This window comes from Neophocaena asiaeorientalis, unplaced genomic scaffold (genome assembly GCF_003031525.2).
Source record: "Neophocaena asiaeorientalis asiaeorientalis breed wild unplaced genomic scaffold, Neophocaena_asiaeorientalis_V1.1 scaffold1044, whole genome shotgun sequence".
Taxonomy (NCBI): Eukaryota; Metazoa; Chordata; class Mammalia; order Artiodactyla; family Phocoenidae; genus Neophocaena; species Neophocaena asiaeorientalis.
In genome coordinates this window covers 241,572-262,209 of record NW_020174045.1, presented here as the reverse complement: position 1 = coordinate 262,209, position 20,638 = coordinate 241,572, and the positions used below count along the sequence as shown (strand labels likewise).

The following is a 20,638-nucleotide window of genomic DNA, read 5'->3' as shown; positions in this document are numbered from 1 at the left end:
GGGCCTGGCCTGCCCGCCTGCCTCCTCTGCAGCTCAGCTTTGTGCTGAGGGGGTGACAGGGGAGGCTGGCAGGTCCTCCTTGCAGGCTGACACGGGCCCTGGAGAGGTGCCCCCAAAGTGGCAGCTGCATCAGTAAACCTCAGAGATTTACTTCCTATTAGATTGCTTGTGTAAGATACTGTTAATAATAAAATGCTAATAGCCGTGTTTGCAAATACATTAAGCGTTCATGTAAAGTCATACTTGCAAGATTATTTTAAGTGCAAAATTTTAAAATTTCAATTATGAAAAGTCTAAAGCATCCAGGAGAGTGTAAAGAGTAGAACAACGAACTCTACACTTACCGCGTAGCTTCATCCTTTGGACGTGTACATAGGTATATGTAGATACATGCAGATATGTTCGAGGATGTTCTTTTACATAAGATAATAGCATTTTCAGGTTAAACAAAATAAAAAATAATTGATTAAAACTGATTAAAACCACCTATACCTCAGCCCAAATTGATTTTCCAGTTGTCCCTGAAATGTTTGATCAGATGGGGCCCACAAACTGCCTTTCCCTGCCGTGTCTCCTAAGCACCCTTTCTAGTGGGACAATGCCCCCTCATTCTCATGGACCAGTTGAAGACGTTAGGCCAGGCCCCCTCTTGACTTTCTCGCCTTCTGGGGTGTCTCGCCGCTTCTCTGGTATTGGCGGACATGCTTATGTGTTTCCTGAGAGCTGGACGTGAGTCCAGAGACTGCCTGCACCCTCTTAGGTGATGCCTGCATGCCTGCGGCACCCAGCGGGGATGCCAGGGCTGGTGGGATGGTGATGGCGACCTCGCTCCACTGAAAGCCCGCTCCTCCTGCGGACCCAGGCCGTCTGCTGGGGTGGCGTGCTGGCCCCAAGAATATTCACAGTCCTCACGGCCTAGGGCCTAGGAGCGGCTCTCATGTTCAGTGATAATTGTTGCCTGGAGCAGTTCCTGTGATAGGATTTGCAAATTTTCTAAAGAATTCTGTAATTTCTTCTATATTTATTGGCTGGGTTTCTGTAAAGAAGAATTTACCCTGAGAAGTACTGTTCTCCCGGGAAAGGCGGTGGGTGGGCAGTGGGAGTGAGGTTTCCCTTGGCTGTCCAGTTTTGGGGGCTGGCACTCCTCCAGTGACGACAGAAAGGACTTTTTTTTAGTCTTGTTTGAATTATTTCATTTTTTTAAATATCATTACAACCTCATGGAAACGTTTTCATATATGTGTATATTTAAGGTGTGATCAAGTGAAATTAAAATAAAAATTTTTAATGCTCAAATTTGCCCCACTGTGGCCTAAGAAAGTTCCTTGACAGTCATCCTGTCTTTCTGAAGGTCTTTAGTCTTCAGTAACTTCACTGGTTTCTGCCCCAGCCCCAAATCCAGGCTCATCCTGCCCCCAGTCCATAGCTGGCCTTTTCTCCAGGGAGTTCTGGAGCTAAATGCAGACGGGCATATAGAGACTGTGTTTAGATGGCACCAGGGGTGCTTGTTGCCCTGGATTATCACATTCTAAATTCCGAGTGGGAGATGTGACAGGATCTTTAGGATGCTACTTCCCTAGCCCTTAAGCGTAGCTCACACAGCTTGGCATGCGAACTCTTAGTTGCGGCATGCATGTGGGGATCTAGTTCCCTGACCAGGGATCGAACCCAGGCCCCCCGCATTGGGAGCATGGAGTCTTATCCACTGTGCCACCAGGGAAGTCCCTCACACAGCATTCTGTTACAAAGATGAAGTCTGTCATTGTCTTCTTTATCCCGGATGAATAATATGTTGTCTTAAAAACATGTGTGACCTGAAACTTGTAGCCTAAATTTGAAGTTTGTGAATTCAATTGTGTTTGGTAGTCTTAGGTGGATTATTGTGTTACTGTAGCTAAGGTCTTAAGTTTTTTAATGTGCAACTTATTTGGTTTTTGAAACACCTTTAATAGTAGATTCAAAATGAAGAGCAATTTTTGCCAGACTACATTTAATTAATACCTTTTGTACAGTTTGTGTTTTGTTTGAACCATATCTTGTAAACAGAGCAAAAGCCTCTTCAGTGTTTGTGGTTAAATTAAGTGGAAAAAGGTGTTCCTGTGTGAAGTTCACTTCAGCCTAGAAACTGGCTTGTTATCGGCTGTCATGTCCTGCACACCACACCCTCCAGTTCACACAAAGCCGTCTGTGTTGATTTCTAATCTTTTAACCTAAAATAAACTAAGGTATTCTCTCAAAATTTCAGGTTCTTCACTTATGGTAATTTTCCGCTAGAACAGCATCTGAAACAAATTCATGAAGAAGCACTGAGTAAATTTCAGAGAATCAAGCCACATACCACAGTGCCAGCCCAGAAGCCTTGGGATAAGCCTGTAAGTGCCGGGTCCAGAGTATAAGTGTCACCAGCCCTGTCAAATACGTGCTACGGAGGCACGGGCATATGTTAATAGGGTTTTCAGATGCCGTGGACTGTGCTGTGTACGTAACAGCTTCTCAAGCCTGAAGAGCAGTTACTTGTTTGGGAGGAAAGTTAATCTAGTGAAAAGTATCCTGTGGACCGTTTTATACATCAGGTAACCTGTGCTTGGTTGAACCCCTTCACACACGCTCTGTCCTCTTCCAGAGGGAGTTCCAGATCACGTGTGCCCCGGACTCGCTGGCCGCGGGCTCCTCAGAGCAGACGACCATCAGTGTCAGCTTCCTCCTGCCAGAGTGAGTGTGCGTGGAGCTCACGCTCCCGACCCAGTGGGGACAGGGTAGCTGGGAGGTCGGGGGCGGGGGACGCTCCACTTGGGCGTAAGTGAGTGGACAGTAAGAATTCAGGAGTCCAGCAGTGTTAGCTGTGGGGTGTTTTTAACAACGTCTGGGATGGTTTGGGTTTAGCGTTGGGGGTTGGGGATGCCGCTGTGTGTGAGAAGAGCACTGTGAACTGTGGCCTTGAAAGAACATTTGTTCACACGAGACTAATCCCAGAGGCCTGGGCCCGCAGGGCGTGTGGGCAGGAAGGGGTCCTGCCGCGCTGTCGGTGTCTGCCCTCTGCAGCTGCACAGCCTGACCGAATGGCCCCGTTTCCTGTGTGTCTCTCATCTGCGTGTGGGCGGTGTGGTTATACTGAAACAGTGCACGTCAGAGTGCTGGGCACCCTGTTGTGTGATAGCATGCGATGTGCAGCTCTGTTAGCCTCAGGGTTTGGGAGCCCCAGAATTCCAGCATATGAGAGCTTTGAATATCAAAAAATACTCTCTTTACCCGTGTAACTGTTAAAATACAAGCTGAAATGCAAGAATTTCTAGTAGAATTTCAGTTTTGGGGGGAAATAAGTGTCAATTTAGTAGTGATTTTAATAATTTTGAAAACATTTATAAGGGCCAACCGTTTCCCTTTTTTTCTCCCCCCTCCCGTTTTTATAAATGAAGCATCACTGACACATTTGAAGCCTTCACGTTGAGCCTTCTGTCTTCACTCTTGATCAGTGGCCCCAACTCCCCCTTCTACAAAGCCCTCATTGAATCTGGACTCGGCACAGACTTTTCCCCTGACGTTGGGTACGTTTTATTATCAGATCAGATCATTAGTCCACGATAGGGGCAATTTTGACATTTCACAATGTCTGGACACATTTTAGGTTGTCAAAACTGGCAGCTCATGGGCGGGGGTCAGGGGTGTAGATGCTCCACATTCCATAGTCACAGGACGGCCGTCTTCCCGCCCCAGCTATGGTTCCAGGACAAGCTGTTTGTGTCCCATGCAGGGGACATTTGGCAAAAAAAAAAACCAAACAAAACCCAACAAGGTAGCTCTTCCAAGATCTCAGAATGGCATACTGCTGCCTGTTTTAAAAATCAGGCCATTAAATATTCTTTGAAATCTTAAGATTTTATTAAAACTCTCTAGATTTATTCTGCCTTAAATCTAAAATTTAAATTGTGGTGATTTTTAGAAATGTTAAAAGGACATGAATGTAAATGTGACTAGTTGTATCTGAGCAGCAAATACCTGAGGACGCTGCTTTACTGACTTTCTCATGGGGGAGTCCTTGCCTGTGTCCTGTAGAGGATTTGATCTCAGTAAAGCATCTTATAAACGAGTGATGGAGGCTGTACAGATTCTAACGCATTACCTGCTTTTGTATCCCAGGTACAATGGCTGCACACGGGAGGCCTACTTCAGCGTGGGCCTGCAGGGTATCGCAGAGAAGGACATTCAGACAGTCCAGGACCTCGTGGATAGGACACTGGATGACATCATCGAGTACGTGAGGTGTCTGTGGGGCTGGGCTGGAGTGTCCCCTCCTGAGTGTAGGGGGCACTTTACGTCACAGAACACATACTCCTTCATGGGAGCTGCCTTGTTCAGGAACATGGATTTCTTCTCAACATCTGAGTTCTTGGTGTTTCTATAGGAAAGGATTTGAAGATGATCGAATCGAAGCCTTACTTCATAAAATTGAGATACAGATGAAGCACCAGTCTGTCAGCTTTGGACTCGCCCTGACGTCTGTGTGTATTGCTCAAGCGCCTCATTTCTCTTTATAATTAGTGGTTCTCGAAAATACAGGTTGTTATTCACAGCACCTTTCATTTGAACCTTGAAAGTTAACGGTGTTTCAGATCGGATATAAAATTACTGTTAATTTTAATAATACGTTGCTTGTCTTTTTACTAGCTTACTTCATTAGCTTTCCGATGTCTTATTTTTTAATAGATTTATGCAGAGTGCTTTAAACGGATAGGGATTTATGATAACTATTAGTAATTATATTTTCCAAAAAGTAATTTTTGAACCTGTGCTTTTTAATTTGTTAGGAAAAAAAACTCACATAAAATGAGTTTAGTTTTCCTTTTTCTAGCCAGAGAACGACTTAATTTTTGTCATGAACAGTCATCTGTGGTATTTTTAAATATAGAAACTGAGTCTTAATGAAAAGGCAGGCTTGGATGTTGGCTGAACCGACGCAGAGTTCACAGGTAACGTGCCGCATGTTGTGACCCCCCCATTGCAGTACATAGCTTCCTGCTGGAATCACGATGGGGACCCCGTGGAGCTCCTCAAGCTCGGGAGTCAGGTGGCCCAGTTCCGGAAGTGCCTGGAGGAAAATCCAAAATTTTTGCAAGAAAAAGTAAAACAGTATTTTAAAGTAAGAAACTTGGAGGATTTATATCTGTAGTTTTGAAGTGGAGTTTTATAACAATGAAGGGAACATTAGGAATATAATCTACATTGTGTAAGTCCATTTCTGCTAATAGACAGGTGACATAATTTCTTACTAATTAAAATTGTAAATAGTCATATTAGTTTTAAAAATTCAATTTTCCAGATTCTTAGGCAGGTTGGTTTGTTTTTTTTTTGTTTTTTTGTTTTTTTTGTTTTTTTTTTGGCAGGTTGGTTTTTGTATGAATATGGCATGTGTTTTTTTACGTATGAATGTGTGTAGGTATGTGTATAACAAAACATCTGCCTGTGTTTTTGTCGTGTTTTGGTAATAGGATATATAGAATACGAGAAGAGTCGCCTAAATGTGTAAATGTTCTGGTTGTTTTTACCAAGGCGTCTTCTGGTGCTCGCTTGTTTGTCTCCACAGATTTGTGGGCTTTTGTGCTTGGTGTGTGTTCCTTGGTGGATGGTCATTAATAGGACAGGAAGTCATCTACCTCCCTTTCCCCGGGGGTCGGGGGGTGGGGGGACGACACCGTCCTGCCATGAGTGGGAGCGGCGTTCCTGTGCACCAGCACTTGGGACCATTCAGCCAGCAGTCTCTCTTGAGTTACGAGTTACTTTGCATGAAGTGCTTGTCGTGCTGTAATTCTCCCACTCTGTAGTGTCACAGGTGAACCTTTTGCGTGCGTGTGTTTCTAGTGGCTGCGTAAATCGGGCACATTAAGTCACCTAACATTTATTTTCACGTTAGGGCAACATCTGTTTTGTCCTCATAATTTATAAAATACTGAGTGCAGAATTTAGTCCCAGCCTTCGAGAAGTTAACAGTATAATGAAGACTAGGTAAAAATTAAATTACTTTATTCTACGTTATTTTCGATTTAGACTAAAGCCAAAGGTTTATAATATTAAAAAGTGCAAGCGGTTTCTTTGTACAACCAACGTGTAAAGGGAATGTTGAATGTCAACGCGTTTGTGGTTAAGACGTAGTAACCACAGTGGTCATGTCACAGCACCGGCCTGTGTGGAGTACGTGGTCCCCGCAGAGCACATGGACCTCGAGGATTGTGTGTGGACCTCAAGGATTGCGTGTGGCGCACAGGCTTTCCACACACAGCCCTTCGGGGCGAGTTCTGTCGTCGGGGCGAGTTCTGTTGTCGTGACTGTGTGAAACGGGAAAATGGAACTGCTCGAGGCTGGCTCGGTGCTGGACATGATAAAGTCTTGTTTTAATTTGGCTTTTTTGTTGCAGAATAATCAGCATAAGTTGACTTTATCAATGAAACCAGACGACAAGTATTCTGAGAAACAAATGCAGCTGGAAACAGAAAAACTGAAGCAAAAGGTCAACTCTCTTTCCCCGGAAGACAAGCAGCAGATCTATGAAAAAGGTCGGGCCTGGTAATTCCCTTGCCTTCACCCAACCCCACTGTGCTGTTTAGGGATAAGTGTCGTTTCAGCCAACAATCCTCTGTTGGGTGCCTGTGGAGTTCTCTGTTTGGTGCAGTGGGTTCAACCCCAGTAGGATTGACCCTGTTTTTAGAAAATCCACCCTGTGATTCAGCAGGAAAGGCAGGCATACTGGAAAAGAGGTGGCTTTATAAGGTATATTCATTCATGGATTTTACAAATGCCTTTTCTATACCAGGGACTGTAATAGGCCACTAAACGTGTGTTGTGTTGCAGTACATAGTTAACTGCAAACGGGCCCTGTGGACAGTGTGAGCTGTGGGTTCAGGAGAGGCAGGTCTCGGGGGCGACACAGGCCTTGAGCTCCTCATGGAACCCCCCACCCCGGTCCCTGTGGTGCAGGCGCTATGAGCACAGAAACGGGTCTGTGGTATCTTCCAGTGCTAACTTGCACTGCTTGTAAAGCCCGGTGGTCCTACTCCTGAGCGTTTACCCAAGAGAAGTGAAAGCATCGGTCCACACGGAACTTGAGCCAGCCTCATTTCCACCCACGTGGTGTCCACACAGGGAAATACTGTGAAATATCCACACAGTGAAATGCTGCTCAGCCATAAAGGGGACCAAAATACTGATACACTCAATATCCGTGAGTCTCAAAGCACTGTGCTAAGTGAAGTTAGGGGCATAAAGGAACACCTGTGGAACAGGTTCATTTACCTGAAGCCCTAGAAATGGCGATGCTCTAGTGCCAGAGGCTGGTGAGTCCAGGAGCACAGCAGGGATCACCTGCCGGGAACCTTCTGGGGGTGGCAGCACCTTCCGCATCGTGATACCTTTGTCAGAATCCATTGGGTTGTATCTTTAAAGTTGTGAATTTTATCATATGAGACTTTATATTAATGAAGTCTATTTATATATATGCATACACACAGTACACACAAATACATATACACACCCCAACCCCCCCGCTGAAAAAAAAAATAAGTTGGCTGGGATTACATGAATTTATCAGGCTTGTCAGGAGGTGGATTTGACTTTAAGTGAAAAGTAAGTAATTCCATTTGATCATGCTAAGTTGGAGGTGATATAATTTTGTAAAGACAATGTCAACTTATAACCTATTTATAATCTCTGAATTCTTCTTTAGACATACAAAGAGTTAGTTACTTTAAGCTCTTGCATAAATTTTTTTTTAATTGAAGTATAGTTGATTTACAATGTTGTGTTTCTGGTGTACAGCAAAGTGATTCAGATATAGCTATAGATTCTTTTTCAGACTTTTTTCCATTATAGTTTATTATAAAATATTATGTTTTTATACAGCAGGTTCTTATTAGTTATCCATTTTATACGTATTAATGTACATATGTCAATCCCAATCTCCCAGTTCGTCACGTCACTCCACACCCCCCTGCCACATTCGCACCTTGGTGTCCATACGTTTGTTCTCCACATCTGTGTCTCTATTTCTTCCCTGCAAACCGGTTCATCTGTACCATTTTTCTAGGCTCCACATATATGCGTTAATATACAATATTTGTTTTTCTCTTTCTGACTGACTTCACTCTGTATGACAGTCTCTAGATCCCTCCACATCTCTACAGATTTCGTTCCTTTTTATGGCTGAGTAATACTCCATTGTATATGTGCACCACATCTTCTTTATCCATTTGTCTGTCGACGGGCATTTAGGTGTAAATAGTGCTGCAGTGCACATTGGGGTGCATGTGTCTTTTTGAATTATGGTTTTCTCTAGGTATATGCCCAGTAGTGGGATTGCTGGGTCATAAGGTAATTCTGTTTTTAGTTTTTTAAGGAACCTCCATACTGTTCTCCATTGTGGCTGTATCAATTTACATTTCCACCAACAGTGCAAGAGGGTTTGCTTTTCTCCACACCCTCTCCAGCATTTGTTGTTCGTAGATTTTCTGATGATGCCCATTCTAACTGGTGTGAGGTGATAACATCACTGTAGTTTTGATTTGCATTTCTCTAATAATTAGTGATGTTGAGCAGCTTTTCATGTGCTTCTTGGCCATCTGTATGTCTTCTTTGGAGAAATGTCTATGTAGGTCTTCTGCCCATTTTTGGATTGGGTTGTTTGTTTCTTTAATATTGAGTTGCATGAGCTATTTATATATTTTGGAGATTAATCCTTTGTCCGTTGATTCGTTTGCAAATATTTTCTCCCATTCTGAGGGTTTTCTTTTCATCTTGTTTGCAGTTTCCTTTGCTTTCCAAAAGCTTTTAAGTTTCGTTAGGTCTCTGTTTCTTTGTTTTTATTTCCTTTACTCTAGGAGGTGGATCAAAAAAGATCTTGCTGTGATTTATGTTCACAATATTGATTCTTCCATTCCAAGAACATGGTATATCCCTCCATCCCTCCATGGTATATCCCTCCACTAAACTAAAGTTTTGTGTCATTTTTAATTTCTTTCATCAGTGTCTTATAGTTTTCTGCATACAGGTGTTTTGTCTCCCTAGGTAGGTTTATTCCTGGGTATTTTATTCTTTTTGTTGCAATGGTAAATGGGAGTGTTTCCTTAATTTCTCTTTGCCATTTTTCATCTTTAGTGTATACAAATGCAAGAGATTTCTGTGCATTAATTTTGTATCCTGCAACTTTACCAGATTCATTGATTAGCTCTAGTAGTTTTCTGGTGGCATCTTTAGGATTCTCTATGTAGAGTATCATGTCATCTACAAACAGTGACAGTTGTACTTCTTCTTTTCCAATTTGTATTCCTTTTATTTCTTTTTCTTCTCTGACTGCCATGGCTAGGACTTCCAAAACTATGTTGAATAATAGTGGTGAGAGTGGACATCCTTCCTTGTCTTGTTCCTGATCTTAGAGGAAATGCTTTCAGGTTTTCACCATTGAGAATGATGTTTGCTGTAGGTTTGTCATATATGGCCTTAATTATGTTGAGGTAGGTTCCCTTTATGCCCACTTTCTGGAGAGTTTTTTATCATAAATGGGTGTTGAATTTTGTCAAAAGCTTTTTCTGCATCTATTGAGATGATCATATGGTTTTTATTCAATTTGTTAATATGGTGTATCACATTGATTGATTTGCGTGTATTGAGGAATCCTTGCGTCCCTGGGATAAATCCCACTTGATCATGGTGTATGATCCTTTTAATGTGTTGTTGGATTCTGTTTCCTAGTATTTTGTTGAGGAATTTTGCATCTGTATTCATCAGTGATACTGGTCTGTAATTCTATTTTTTTGTAGTATCTTTGTCCGGTTTTGCTATCAGGGTGGTGGTGGCCTCATAGAATGAGTTTGGGAGTGTTCCTTCCTCTGCAGTGTATTGGAAGAGTTTGAGAAGGATGGGTGTTAGCTCTTCTCTAAATGTTTGGTAGAATTCACCTGTGAAGGCATCTCTTCCTGGACTTCTGTTTGTTGGAAGATTTTTAATCACAGTTTTAATTTCATTACTTGTGATTGGTCTGTTGATATTTTCTTTTTCTTCCTGCTTCAGTCTTGGAAGGTTATACGTTTCTAAGAATTTGTCTGTTTCTTCTAGGCTGTCCATTTTATTGGCATAGAGTTGCTTGTAGTAGTCTCTTAGGATGCTTTGTATTTTTGCGGTGTCTGTTGTGACTTCTCCTTTTTCATTTCTAATTTTATTGATTTGAGTCCTCTCCCTCTTTTTCTTGATGAGTCTAGCTAATGGTTTGTCAATTTTGTTTACCTTCTCAAAGAACAGCTTTTAGTTTTATTGATCTTTGCTATTGTTTTCTTTGTTTCTATTTCATTTATTTCTGCTCTGATCTTTATGATTTCTTTCCTTCTACTAACTTTGGGTTTTGTTTGTTCTTTCTAGTTCCTTTAGGTGTAACGTTAGATGGTGTTTTTGAAATTTTTCTTAAACTTCCTTCTTAGAACCGCTTTTGCTGCATCTCATAGGTTTTGGATCATTGTGTTTTCATTGTAATTTCTCTCTAGGCATTTTTTGATTTCCTCTTTGATTTCTTCAGTGATCTCTTGGTTATTTAGTAACATATTGTTTAACCTCCATGTGTTTGTGTTTTTTATGGTTTTGTTCCCTGAAATTGATCTCTAACCTCATAGTGTTGTGGTCAGAAAAGATGCTTGATATGATTTCAATTTTCTTAAATTTACTGAGGCTTGATTTGTGACCCAAGATGTGATCTATTCTGGAGAATGTTCCATGTGCACTTGAGAAGAAAGTGTAATCTGCTGTTGGATGGACTGTACTATAAATATCAATTAAATCTATCTGGTCTATTGTGTCATTTTAAGCTCATGTTCCGTATTAATTTTCTGTTTGGATGATCTGTCCGTTGGGGTAAGTGAGGTGTTAAGGTCCCCCACTATTATTGTGTTACTGTCGATTTCCTCTTTTAATTAGCAGTTGCCTTAGGTATTGAGGTCCTCCTATGTTGGGTGCATATATATTTCTAATTATTATGTCTTCTTGGATTGATCCCTTGATCATTATGTAGTGTCCTTCTTTGTCTCCTGTAATATTCTTTATTTCAAAGTCTGTTTTATCTGATGAGTATTGCTACTCCAGCTTTCTTTTGATTTCCATTTGCATGGAACATCTCTTTCCATCCCCTCACTTTCAGTCTGAATGTGTCCCTAGGTCTGAAGTGGGTCTCTTGTAGACAGCATATATATGTGTCTTGTTTTTGTATCCATTCAGCGAGCGTGTGTCTTTTGTTGGAGCATTTAATCCATTCACTTTTAAGGTAATTATCGATATGTATGTTCTTACGACCATTTTCTTAATTGTTTTGGGTTTGTTTTTGTAGATCCATTTCTTTTCTTGTGTTTCCCACTTAGAGAAGTTCCTTTAGCATTTGTTATAGAGCTGGTTTGATGGTGCTGAATTCTCTTAGCTTTTGCTTGTCTGTAGCTTTTGATTTCTCCATCGAATCTGAATGAGATCCTTGCTGGGTAGAGTAACCTTGGTTGTAGGTTCTTCCCTTTCATGACTTTAAATATATCATGCCACTCCCTTCTGGGTTGTAGAGTTTCTGCTGAGAAATCAGCTGTTAACCTTATGGGAGTTCCCTTGTATGTTATTTGTTGTTTTTCCCTGTTGGTTTCAATAATTTTTCTTTGTCTTTAATTTTTGTCAATTTCATTACTAGGTGTCTCGGTGTGTTTCTCCTTGGGTTTATCCTGCCTGGGACTCTCCGCACTTCCTGGACTTGGGTGGCCGTTTCCTTTCCCATGTTAGGGAAGTTTCGACTATAATCTCTTCAGATATTTTCTCATGTCCTTTCTCTCTTCTCCTTCTGGGACCCCTGTAATGCAAATGTTGTTGCATTTAATGTTGTCCCAGAGGTCTCTTAGGCTGTCTTTATTTCTTTTCATTCTTTTTTCTTTATTCTGTTCCTCGGCATTGAATTCCACCATTCTGTCTTCCAGGTCACTTATCCGTTCTTCTGCCTCAGTTATTCTGCTATTGATTCCTTCTAGTGTAGTCTTCATTTCAGTTATTGTATTGTTCATCTGTCTGATCTTTAATTCTTCTAGGTGTTTTTTAAACATTTCTTGCATCTTCTCGATCTTTGTCTCCATTCTTTTTCCCAAGGTCCTGGATCATCTTCACTATCATTATTCTGAATTCTTTTTCTGGAAAGTTGCCTATCTCCACTTCATTTAGTTGTTTTTCTGTGGTTTTATCTTGTTCCTTCATCTGGTACAAAGTCCTCTACCTTTTCATCTTGTCTGTCTTTCTGTGGATGTGGTTTTTGTTCCACAGGCTGCAGGATGGTAGTTCTTGCTTCTGCTTTCTGCCCTCTGGTGAATGAGGCTATCTAGAGGCTTGTGCAAGTTTCCTGATGGGAGGGACTGGTGGTGAGTACAGCTGGGTGTTGCTCTGGTGCTCAGAGCTCAGTAAAACTTTAATCTGCTTGTCTGCTGATGGGTGGGACTGGGTTCCCTCCCTGTTGGTTGTTTGGCCTGAGGCGACCCAACACTGGAGCCTACTGGCTCTTTGGTGGGGCTAATAGCAGTCTCTGGGAGGGCTCACACCAAGGAGTACTTCCCAGAAATTCTGCTGCCAGTGTCCTTGTCCCCATGGTGAGACACAGCCACCCCCCGCCTCTGCCGGAGACCCTCCAACACTAGCAGGTAGGTCTGGTTCAGTCTCCTGTAGGGTCACTGCTCCTTCCCCTGGGTCCCGATGCACACACTACTTTGTGTGTGCCCTCCAAGAATGGAGTCTCGTTTCTCCCAGTCCTGTCGAAGTCCTGCAGTCAAATCCCACTAGCCTTCAAAGTCTGATTGTCTAGGAATTCCTCCTCCCGTTGCCAGACCCCCAGGTTGGGAAGCCTGACGTGGGGCTCAGAACCTTCACTCCAGTGGGTGGACTTCTGTGGTGTAAGTGTTCCCCAGTCTGTGAGTCACCCACTTATGGGCTTTGATTTTACTGTGATTGCACCCCTCCTACCATCTCATTGTGGCTTCTCCTTTGTCTTTGGACGTGGTGAATCTTTTTTGTTGAGTTCCAGTGTCTTCCTGTCGATGATTGTTCAGCAGTTAGTTGTGATTCCCGTGCTCTCACAAGAGGGAGTAAGCGCACGTCCTTGTACTCTGCCATCTTGAACCAGTGTATTATGAAATACTGAATATAGTTCCCTGTGCTATACAGTAGGACCTTGTTGTTTATCTATTTGATATATAGTAGTGTGTATGCTAATCACAAACTCCTAATTTATCCCTCTTCCCTTTCCCTTTGGTAACCAGACGTTTGTTTTCTGTGTGTCTGTTTTGTAAATAAGTTCATTGGTATCATATTTTAGGTTGCACATATAAGTAATATCATATGATACTTGTCTTTGTCTGACTTCACTTAATATGATAATCTCGAAGTCCATCCATGTTGCTACAAATGTCTTCCATAAATTTAACATGCTAATTGTGATTAATATAAACTTCCGCTTTGTGAGTGCCAATTGACAAGTTCCATCTTCCTTTTTTTAAGTTTTTTTTTAATTGAGGAAAAACTGACATAACGTGTTAGTTTCAGATGTACGATATACTGATTTGATACATTTGTGTATTGTGAGATGGTCACCACAATTAGTCTAGCTAACATCTGTCACCACATGTAGCTTTTTGTCTTGTGATGAGAACTTGGTTAAATTTTATCATCTTAGCAGTTTTCAAATCTCAATACAGTATTACTGACTTCAGTAACAGTGCTGTACATTACACCCTCAGGGCTTACTTAGAACTGCAAACTTGTAGCTTTGACCCCTTCATCCATTCCCCCGCCCCCGCCCCCCAACCACCAGTCTGTTCTCTGTATATATGAGCTTGCTTTTTTGTGTTTTTATTTTGTAGATTGCACCTGTAAGTGAGTTCATAGGTATTTATTTTTCTCTATCTGACTTATTTCACTAAGCATAATACTGTCAGGGTTCATCCACATTGTTGCAAATTGCAGCATTTCCTCCTTTGTGACTGGGTAGTGTTCCACTGTGGGTGTGTGTGTATCACATCTTTTTTTACCCATTCATCTGTCAATGGACATTTAGTTTGTTTCCATATCTTGGCTGTTGTAAATAGTACTGCTGTGAACATTGGTGTGCATATATCTTTTCAAATTAGTGTTTTTATTTTCTTCAGATAAATAACCAGGAGTAGGAGTGCTGGGTCATATGGTAGTTCTAGTTTTAATATTTTGAGGAACTGCCATACTGTTTTCCATAGTGGCTGCACCAATTTACATCCCCACGAGCAGTGCACAATGGTTCCCTTTTCTCCACATCCTCACCAACACTTGTTATCTCTTGTCTTTTTTATTATAGCTATTCTGACAGGTGTGAGGTGATGTCTCATGTGTTTTGATTTGCATTTCCCTGAAGAGTGATGTTGAGCACCTTTTCTTATAGCTGTTGGCCATCTGTGTGCTTCTTTGGAGAAATGCCTTTAGGTCCTCAGCCCATTTTTTTTTTAATTGGATCGTTTGTATTTTGCTATTGAGTTCATTAAATATTTTGGATATTAGCCCCTTACCAGATAATATTTGATTTGCAAGTTTTCTCTCCCGCTGTGTACACGCCTTTTCATGTTGACAGATTCCTTTGCTGTCAGAAGCTTTTTAGTTTGATGTGGTCCCACCCATCTTCCGTCTGTGCTTATAGCCATTTGTGGCACAGAAGGTAATTCCAAGCCTCAGCACAGACCGTGCGTTCCCTGAGTTGTCAGGCGTCTGGCCTGGCCGTGGAGGTACGTGTGAAGGGATGCAGGGCCTGGTTAAAGAGCGTGTTTCTGTCTTCCAGATCACTGCACAGTCCCTTAGGGAGGACACAGTGCTAGAGCATTTACTGTTAGGTCAGTAAGTCTTGAGTGTGGACTTCAGTGCAAAGAATCAGTGCGTCAGGGTCCAGTCTGGAGATGAACACCAATGAGAAGTGGGAATGGGAGATTAATTTATTGGAAACATCAAACTATCTTCCAGTTTGGGGGTCTGTGTGTATCGTGTGAAGGGCCGTGGCTGGACCGTTGGGAGCCTGTGTCTGGTGGAGGAGAGTGCTCACAGCCTCTGCTGCCCTGATGCATTCCCCCACCCAGAGGAGCAGCATCCAGATGGGAGCAGCTGAGCTGGGGCCGGTGGGCGTGTTCTCCAGGACAAGGACAGGAGGCCAAACGCAGAGAATGAGGAAGCGTCTGAGGGGTGGCGTTGGGGTGCTCTGCTTGACTGTGGGGAGACGGCCAGGTCGGGGGGCCTTGAAAGTGCAGGGGGTTCCTCAGAGCATGGGGAGCCAGGTCCTCGGGCTTCCACAGGGCACAGGTGGGTGCCTGGGAGCAGCTGCGCCGAAACCCCTCTGCGGGCCTGGGACCCAGTGCTGGGGACTCGGGGAGGTAGGCGTGGGGGGTGAGGTGACAGCGGGAGCGCTGACTTTACTCCGTGACGTCCCCCAGCTACAGCCTGGGGCCCCTCCCCATGGGCTGCCCAGTCTGTACAAAAGGGGCATCTACCCTCTGATCAGGCCCAGAAAATGTATTTTACCCATTTTTGTAATTTGTGAACTTTATGTAATTACAGAAGCATAGTGCTGAGGTTTGTGAAAATGACATAAGAATAAACAAGCACAAAAGTTAGTAAGTTTCAATCCACTAGTTCAGTCTCGGGAGTAGAAAATTTTGGTTGGGGGCAGAGGGGAAACTGCTTGAGCAAACTGCTCCCCCCTTCCCCCAGCAAAATCGTTCTCTTAAATTGCTGAGAATGAGAATTAGGAAGAGAGCTGCCTGCCGAGCTGGTTATTATGCTTCTAAATCTGGTTTCCTGGGAAACCTGAACCCCAGTGCTGACAGGCTCCCCACGCTTGGCGTGGGAGAGGCTGAGTCTTAATGTAAGTTAATAAATAGGAGCTGAACTGAGTAAGAGCTTCTAAGTATCATCCTGGATGTTTATTCCCCTCTTAGGTTTGGAATTACAGGCTCAGCAAAGCCAACCTCAGGACGTGTCGTGTCTGCCCGCGTTGAAGGTGTCGGACATTGAGCCCCGCATCCCGTTCACTGAGGTGGAGGTGGCTCTGGCAGGTCGGTGGCGGGTCTTGGTGCCCCGGCTGGGGTTTAGGCTGTGTCTCAGCGTCCACAGGGGGAGAGTCACCAGTGGGTGTCTTCATAGGACGTTCAAGCCCCGTTCCTAGTCCAGCTCAGCGATGGCAGATGTGGACTCGAGGACCTGCGTGTGTTTTTCCCCGGGTGGGTCCGACAGGGCCGAGCTGCCTCTGGGGGCGGGGAGGCCTCAGGTTCCGCTGTGTGTGTGTTCATGCAGTTCTCAAGGGCACAGGCGTCCTCTGGGCCCCTTGCCCACACCCACTCCTTAGCCCAGCCGGGGTCCAGGGGCCCACAGCACTAGGTGTCGCATTGTGGGGCACGCTCCTTCCTGGCATCCCCCCACGTCTGCGCGCATCACTCGCTTCTGCTGGACACAGACATGCCCTGTGGTGCTGATGCTTCTCTACATGGCTGTGATGAGACTTTGCTGCTCCTTCCTGAGCAGGTCTGACAACAGCCTTACACCTTCACTGCTTCCCGCGTCTAGTTTAGGATTCAGGCTGTGCGCGAGCATCCCTTTGACTTGTGTGACATGCCTGTTGTTGTCGTCCCGGGGCCCGTCCCGTTTACCACACCTGATGCATTCATTTGCGCATGTACATTAGGCCTCCTCTCCGGCCCAGGCTTCTGGGAAGTGGGGTTCATGGGCCACTGATCGTTTAACCCCTCAGGTTTGGTTTATCAGTGAAGTTCATTGTGTTCAAGGAAGGAATCAGTGAAGTAATTTGTCATCAGTAGATGCCTTAGCTCCTCCACTGGTTCAGGGCACTGCGCTCGGGATGTAAAAAGTAGAACACACAGTTGTGAGGGACCTGGGGCCACAGAGGCCTGGGGTGTCGAGCGTGGTGGGTTCCACTGTGCTGTGGGTCATGAGGGTCCTCGGGTTTGGGGACAGGACTTGTTAGGGGGTGAGTTGCGTTTGGGGTGGGTGAAAGTGAGGTCACCTGTTGTGGGAGTGGCCTGCCAGAGTCCCTGCCGATACCCAGGAGGGTCTGGGTGCAGGCGGGGAGGGCGGCTGGGCTGCAGCTGGACTGTGGGGTGTTTAGAAAACCCCAAGAACGTTCATACTCTGCTCTCGTTTTTCACGAAGCGCAAGGATTACTTAGCGTTGAAGACTTTGAGCTTTTGTTGTAATGAAAGTCCAAGAGGGAAATTTGTCTGAATTATGGCAAATGAATAGTGTTTTTTTGCTAATATAAAATGTAAACCATCATCCTTGAAAAGCTTTAGCATTTAAAAAATATTAAATGATGGTTACATGGTTAAAACTTTACTGGTAAAAATTATAAAGAAGTGCCTTTCCTCCTGCAGCTGGGGACACACCCGTCCAGTACTGCACGCAGCCCACCAATGGCGTGATCTACTTCAGAGCCTTCTCGAGTCTGAACACCCTGCCCGAGGAGCTCCGGCCCTATGTGCCCCTCTTCTGCAACGTCCTCACCAAGTAAGGGGCTCCTTCTGGGGCGAAGACACGCATTTATAGAACTCTGCACGTCATCTCATATTTATTAGTGGATGTTTTCTGTGTGTGTTGTTTCAGTATATCAGTAATCAATTTTCAGTGAGTCATTTTAATTTTCAAATCCCGTAGTGTTACAGAAAGGTGGATGGTGTATTTGTTGAGAATTTTCCTTATGGTAATCATACTTTCTTACTAAAATACAGTACATTAAAATATTTATAAATGTAGAGCACAAGGTATTACAGATATAGCTATATCTCAACAACTGAGTTCTTTTTAAGATTATGAAGAGATGATTTTCATCAGAAAATGTAAGCCTTTAAATATGACGTGTAGGCCTGGGGTCACCCCCGGAGGAGGTGAACCTTTCCCGAGTTCTCTGCCCTTTTATCAGTATGGCTCCCACTGCCTGCCCTTCCACAGCGGCGTGGATTCAGGAAAACTCAGTCATCGCCTTGGCTTGAATTAGTTCTTACATTAGGAACAGCGATTAGAAAGTTTCCTACAAAAGAAGTCGAAGTGACTTTCTTAAGGCTCGTTCTTCACATTTCACCCCCAAGACAACCTGACCAGAGCGGCTGCAGCCTGCAGAGTTTGGGGGTGGGGGCGGGAGCAGCTGCTGGGCCGGCAGGCGGTGGTTGGGGGGACATGCTGCATGGGAACCCGGCCCTCCCTGGTGACTCCACGCTCTCCCTGCACAGGCTGGGCTGCGGTGCCCTTGACTACAGGGAGCTGGCCCAGCAGGCGGACCTGAAGACGGGGGGCCTGGCTGCCGCCCCCCACGTGCTCCCCGACGACTCACACCTCGACACCTACGAGCAGGTAGCCGTTTCCTCAGCACAGAGTGGAGAGGGTTGGCTTCTCCGTGTTTTTTTCTTTTAAATTATATCATAATTAATTTCTTATTCTTTTTCTGTCATGATTTAGGGTGTGCTCTTTTCATCTTTCTGCCTTGATAGAAACCTACCGGACATGATGCATCTGTGGAGTGAAATCTTTAACAAGTAAGTATTTGCAAAGACGTAAATCCCCAGACATGCCAGAGACCCGAGTCTGCCGGGTCCTGAGAGCGGAAGCTGCATGCCTTTGTTGGTTGTTGGTTTCTTTCCCCCTGTGACTCCTGTGGACTCGTGACATCTCCAGGGGCGGTTTACATCATCTAAGAGCCTACACTTAGCAAATTTCCCTGCTGTTGAAGGGGGCGTGGCTGGGTCGCATTTACTACCTTTTCTTTCTCCGCAGCCCCTGCTTTGAGGCCGAGGAGCACTTCCGAGTGCTGGTGAAGATGACAGCTCAGGAGCTGTCCAACGGGGTCCCCGACGCAGGCCACCTCTACGCGTCCATCAGGGCAGGCAGGACGCTGGCACCCGCGGGGCACCTGCAGGAGACCTTCGGGGGGATGGACCAGGTGACGCGCTCATGGGCGGCTGGGTCTCGGGGCTCGTAATAGATTGTTCGTGTCTCAGGAAGGCTCACTCAAACTGGCCAAGTTTCATGGGGAAAAAGTTTTTTCGCTCACCCTCCTCCTTCCAGCCTGCAGCCCCTCCCCCACCCCCCAGCCGAGCAAGTACGCGTCCCCCACGAGCACAGAACCTGGCCCTGCCGCTGCCCCACCCGTGTCCCCGCGGGACCCCGTATCAGGGAAGTCTGGTCCAGGCCAAGGGCGCGTCTATCTCTACCTGTCAGTTCTCTGGCTTAGGTGAGGCTCATGAAGAGAATCGCAGAGATGACGGACATCAAGCCCATCCTGAGGAAGCTCCCACGCATCAGGAAGCATCTTTTGAACTGTGATAACTTCAGGTGGGGTTGCAGTTTGTTTCTAAGCAGAGACTCCATCCTCATCCCGTGTCACTACGTGTAGTTTTAGATGCTTTTTAGAAAACGCTTGGGAGACTACAGAACCGTTCTAGACTCCGGATGTTCTAACCGTGAAAGAGCTGTTTTATACAGAATTTGAACAAGTGTCTTGGGAGGTGGGGAGGAGGGCAGGCTGCTTTAAGCTGGAGCCACAGGTGGACTCCCTGCTGCACGAGTCAACAGCCGATGTTCCATAAATGAGCCTCAGCGAGACCCCGCCGAGGCCCTCTTGGCCGAGGTCCTCTTGGCCGAGGCCCTCTTGCCCGAGGTCCTCTTGCCGAGGCCACGGTGGAAGCGCAGAGGTTCTCGTGAGAGTAATTGTGCACCAGTTTGGGGTCAACACCAGCCTCTGCACGTGGTCGGCCTTCAGCTCAGGTTGTGACACGAACGAGACTTAAAGGGGACGACAGCTGTTGAGGTGGCAGCACCCGCCTCACCACCAGCGCTGCTGCCTTAGATGAGCTTGCATCTCCCTCCGTGGAACACGCCCCAGGACGTTGGCCCGGCAGTTCTTGGGAGTCACTAGCAGGCTCTCCCGGACCATCTGGGCAGCAGGAGGTTGGGGCCTCTGGCCAGCAGAGCTGGTGCCCAGTTAGTTCCTGGGCCGCCCCTGCACTCACGGCTGGAGTCTCAGGGAACTTAACCACGGGGACCTTCTCTGTTTCCTCCATGAAATAGTCCTTTGCAGATTTAGGGCAAGGAAGGAGAGCATGTTTGCAAAGCAGTTGGTCTAGAGCCTAGAACACGTTGTTGTCATGGTACCTGTTATTTCAACGAAAATAGTATTTATGGCCAAAACCAGAAAGGATACAATTTGTCAGTGTACTGTATGTATGATGGTGTCTGTGATTCTGTAGAGTTCAGAAGAGCCACAGAGAAATGTTTTTGGGGAGTGTGGCAGTTCTTTGCCTACTCACACTTTTCTACTTTAATGACCGGTTCATTCTGTTCCAGACAATAATTACATTTTCAGTCCTCTGATACTGTAGCCTTGAAGGCACTGTTGGAGATCTAGTCTCTGCGTCCTCCTTGTTCTCAGGAGAGCACAGAGTTTAGCAGAGCTGGCTGCTTATTGTCTGTAACACACTGAGGTAAGGGACAGGCTTTTTTGTACCTGGAAAACATGTGGTGAAGGAAGACGGCTGTAGTGTTGCCTTGTTTGGCTGCTGTTTTATTCGGTTTTTGTTTTTACATG

The 20,638-nt window shown here is 45.0% G+C and overlaps 1 protein-coding gene across 3 annotated transcripts in view; it reads left to right on the top strand.

Annotated features, from left to right (window-relative positions):
- The window catches only part of PITRM1 (pitrilysin metallopeptidase 1), a 31,011-nt gene that overhangs the window by 6,547 nt on the left and 3,826 nt on the right, over positions 1 to 20,638 (top strand). For 2 of the 3 annotated variants that reach the window (XM_024753911.1, XM_024753912.1), the window contains exons 8-20: positions 2,246 to 2,372; positions 2,624 to 2,712; positions 3,417 to 3,545; positions 4,138 to 4,251; positions 4,403 to 4,499; positions 5,003 to 5,137; positions 6,410 to 6,548; positions 15,987 to 16,103; positions 17,436 to 17,568; positions 18,288 to 18,408; positions 18,514 to 18,590; positions 18,829 to 18,994; positions 19,286 to 19,386. In XM_024753911.1, coding sequence (XP_024609679.1) covers positions 2,246 to 2,372; positions 2,624 to 2,712; positions 3,417 to 3,545; positions 4,138 to 4,251; positions 4,403 to 4,499; positions 5,003 to 5,137; positions 6,410 to 6,548; positions 15,987 to 16,103; positions 17,436 to 17,568; positions 18,288 to 18,408; positions 18,514 to 18,590; positions 18,829 to 18,994; positions 19,286 to 19,386 — 1,545 coding nt within the window. The remainder of the gene's footprint in view (positions 1 to 2,245; positions 2,373 to 2,623; positions 2,713 to 3,416; positions 3,546 to 4,137; positions 4,252 to 4,402; positions 4,500 to 5,002; positions 5,138 to 6,409; positions 6,549 to 15,986; positions 16,104 to 17,435; positions 17,569 to 18,287; positions 18,409 to 18,513; positions 18,591 to 18,828; positions 18,995 to 19,285; positions 19,387 to 20,638) is intronic. The other variant, XM_024753913.1, reaches the window with a different exon arrangement.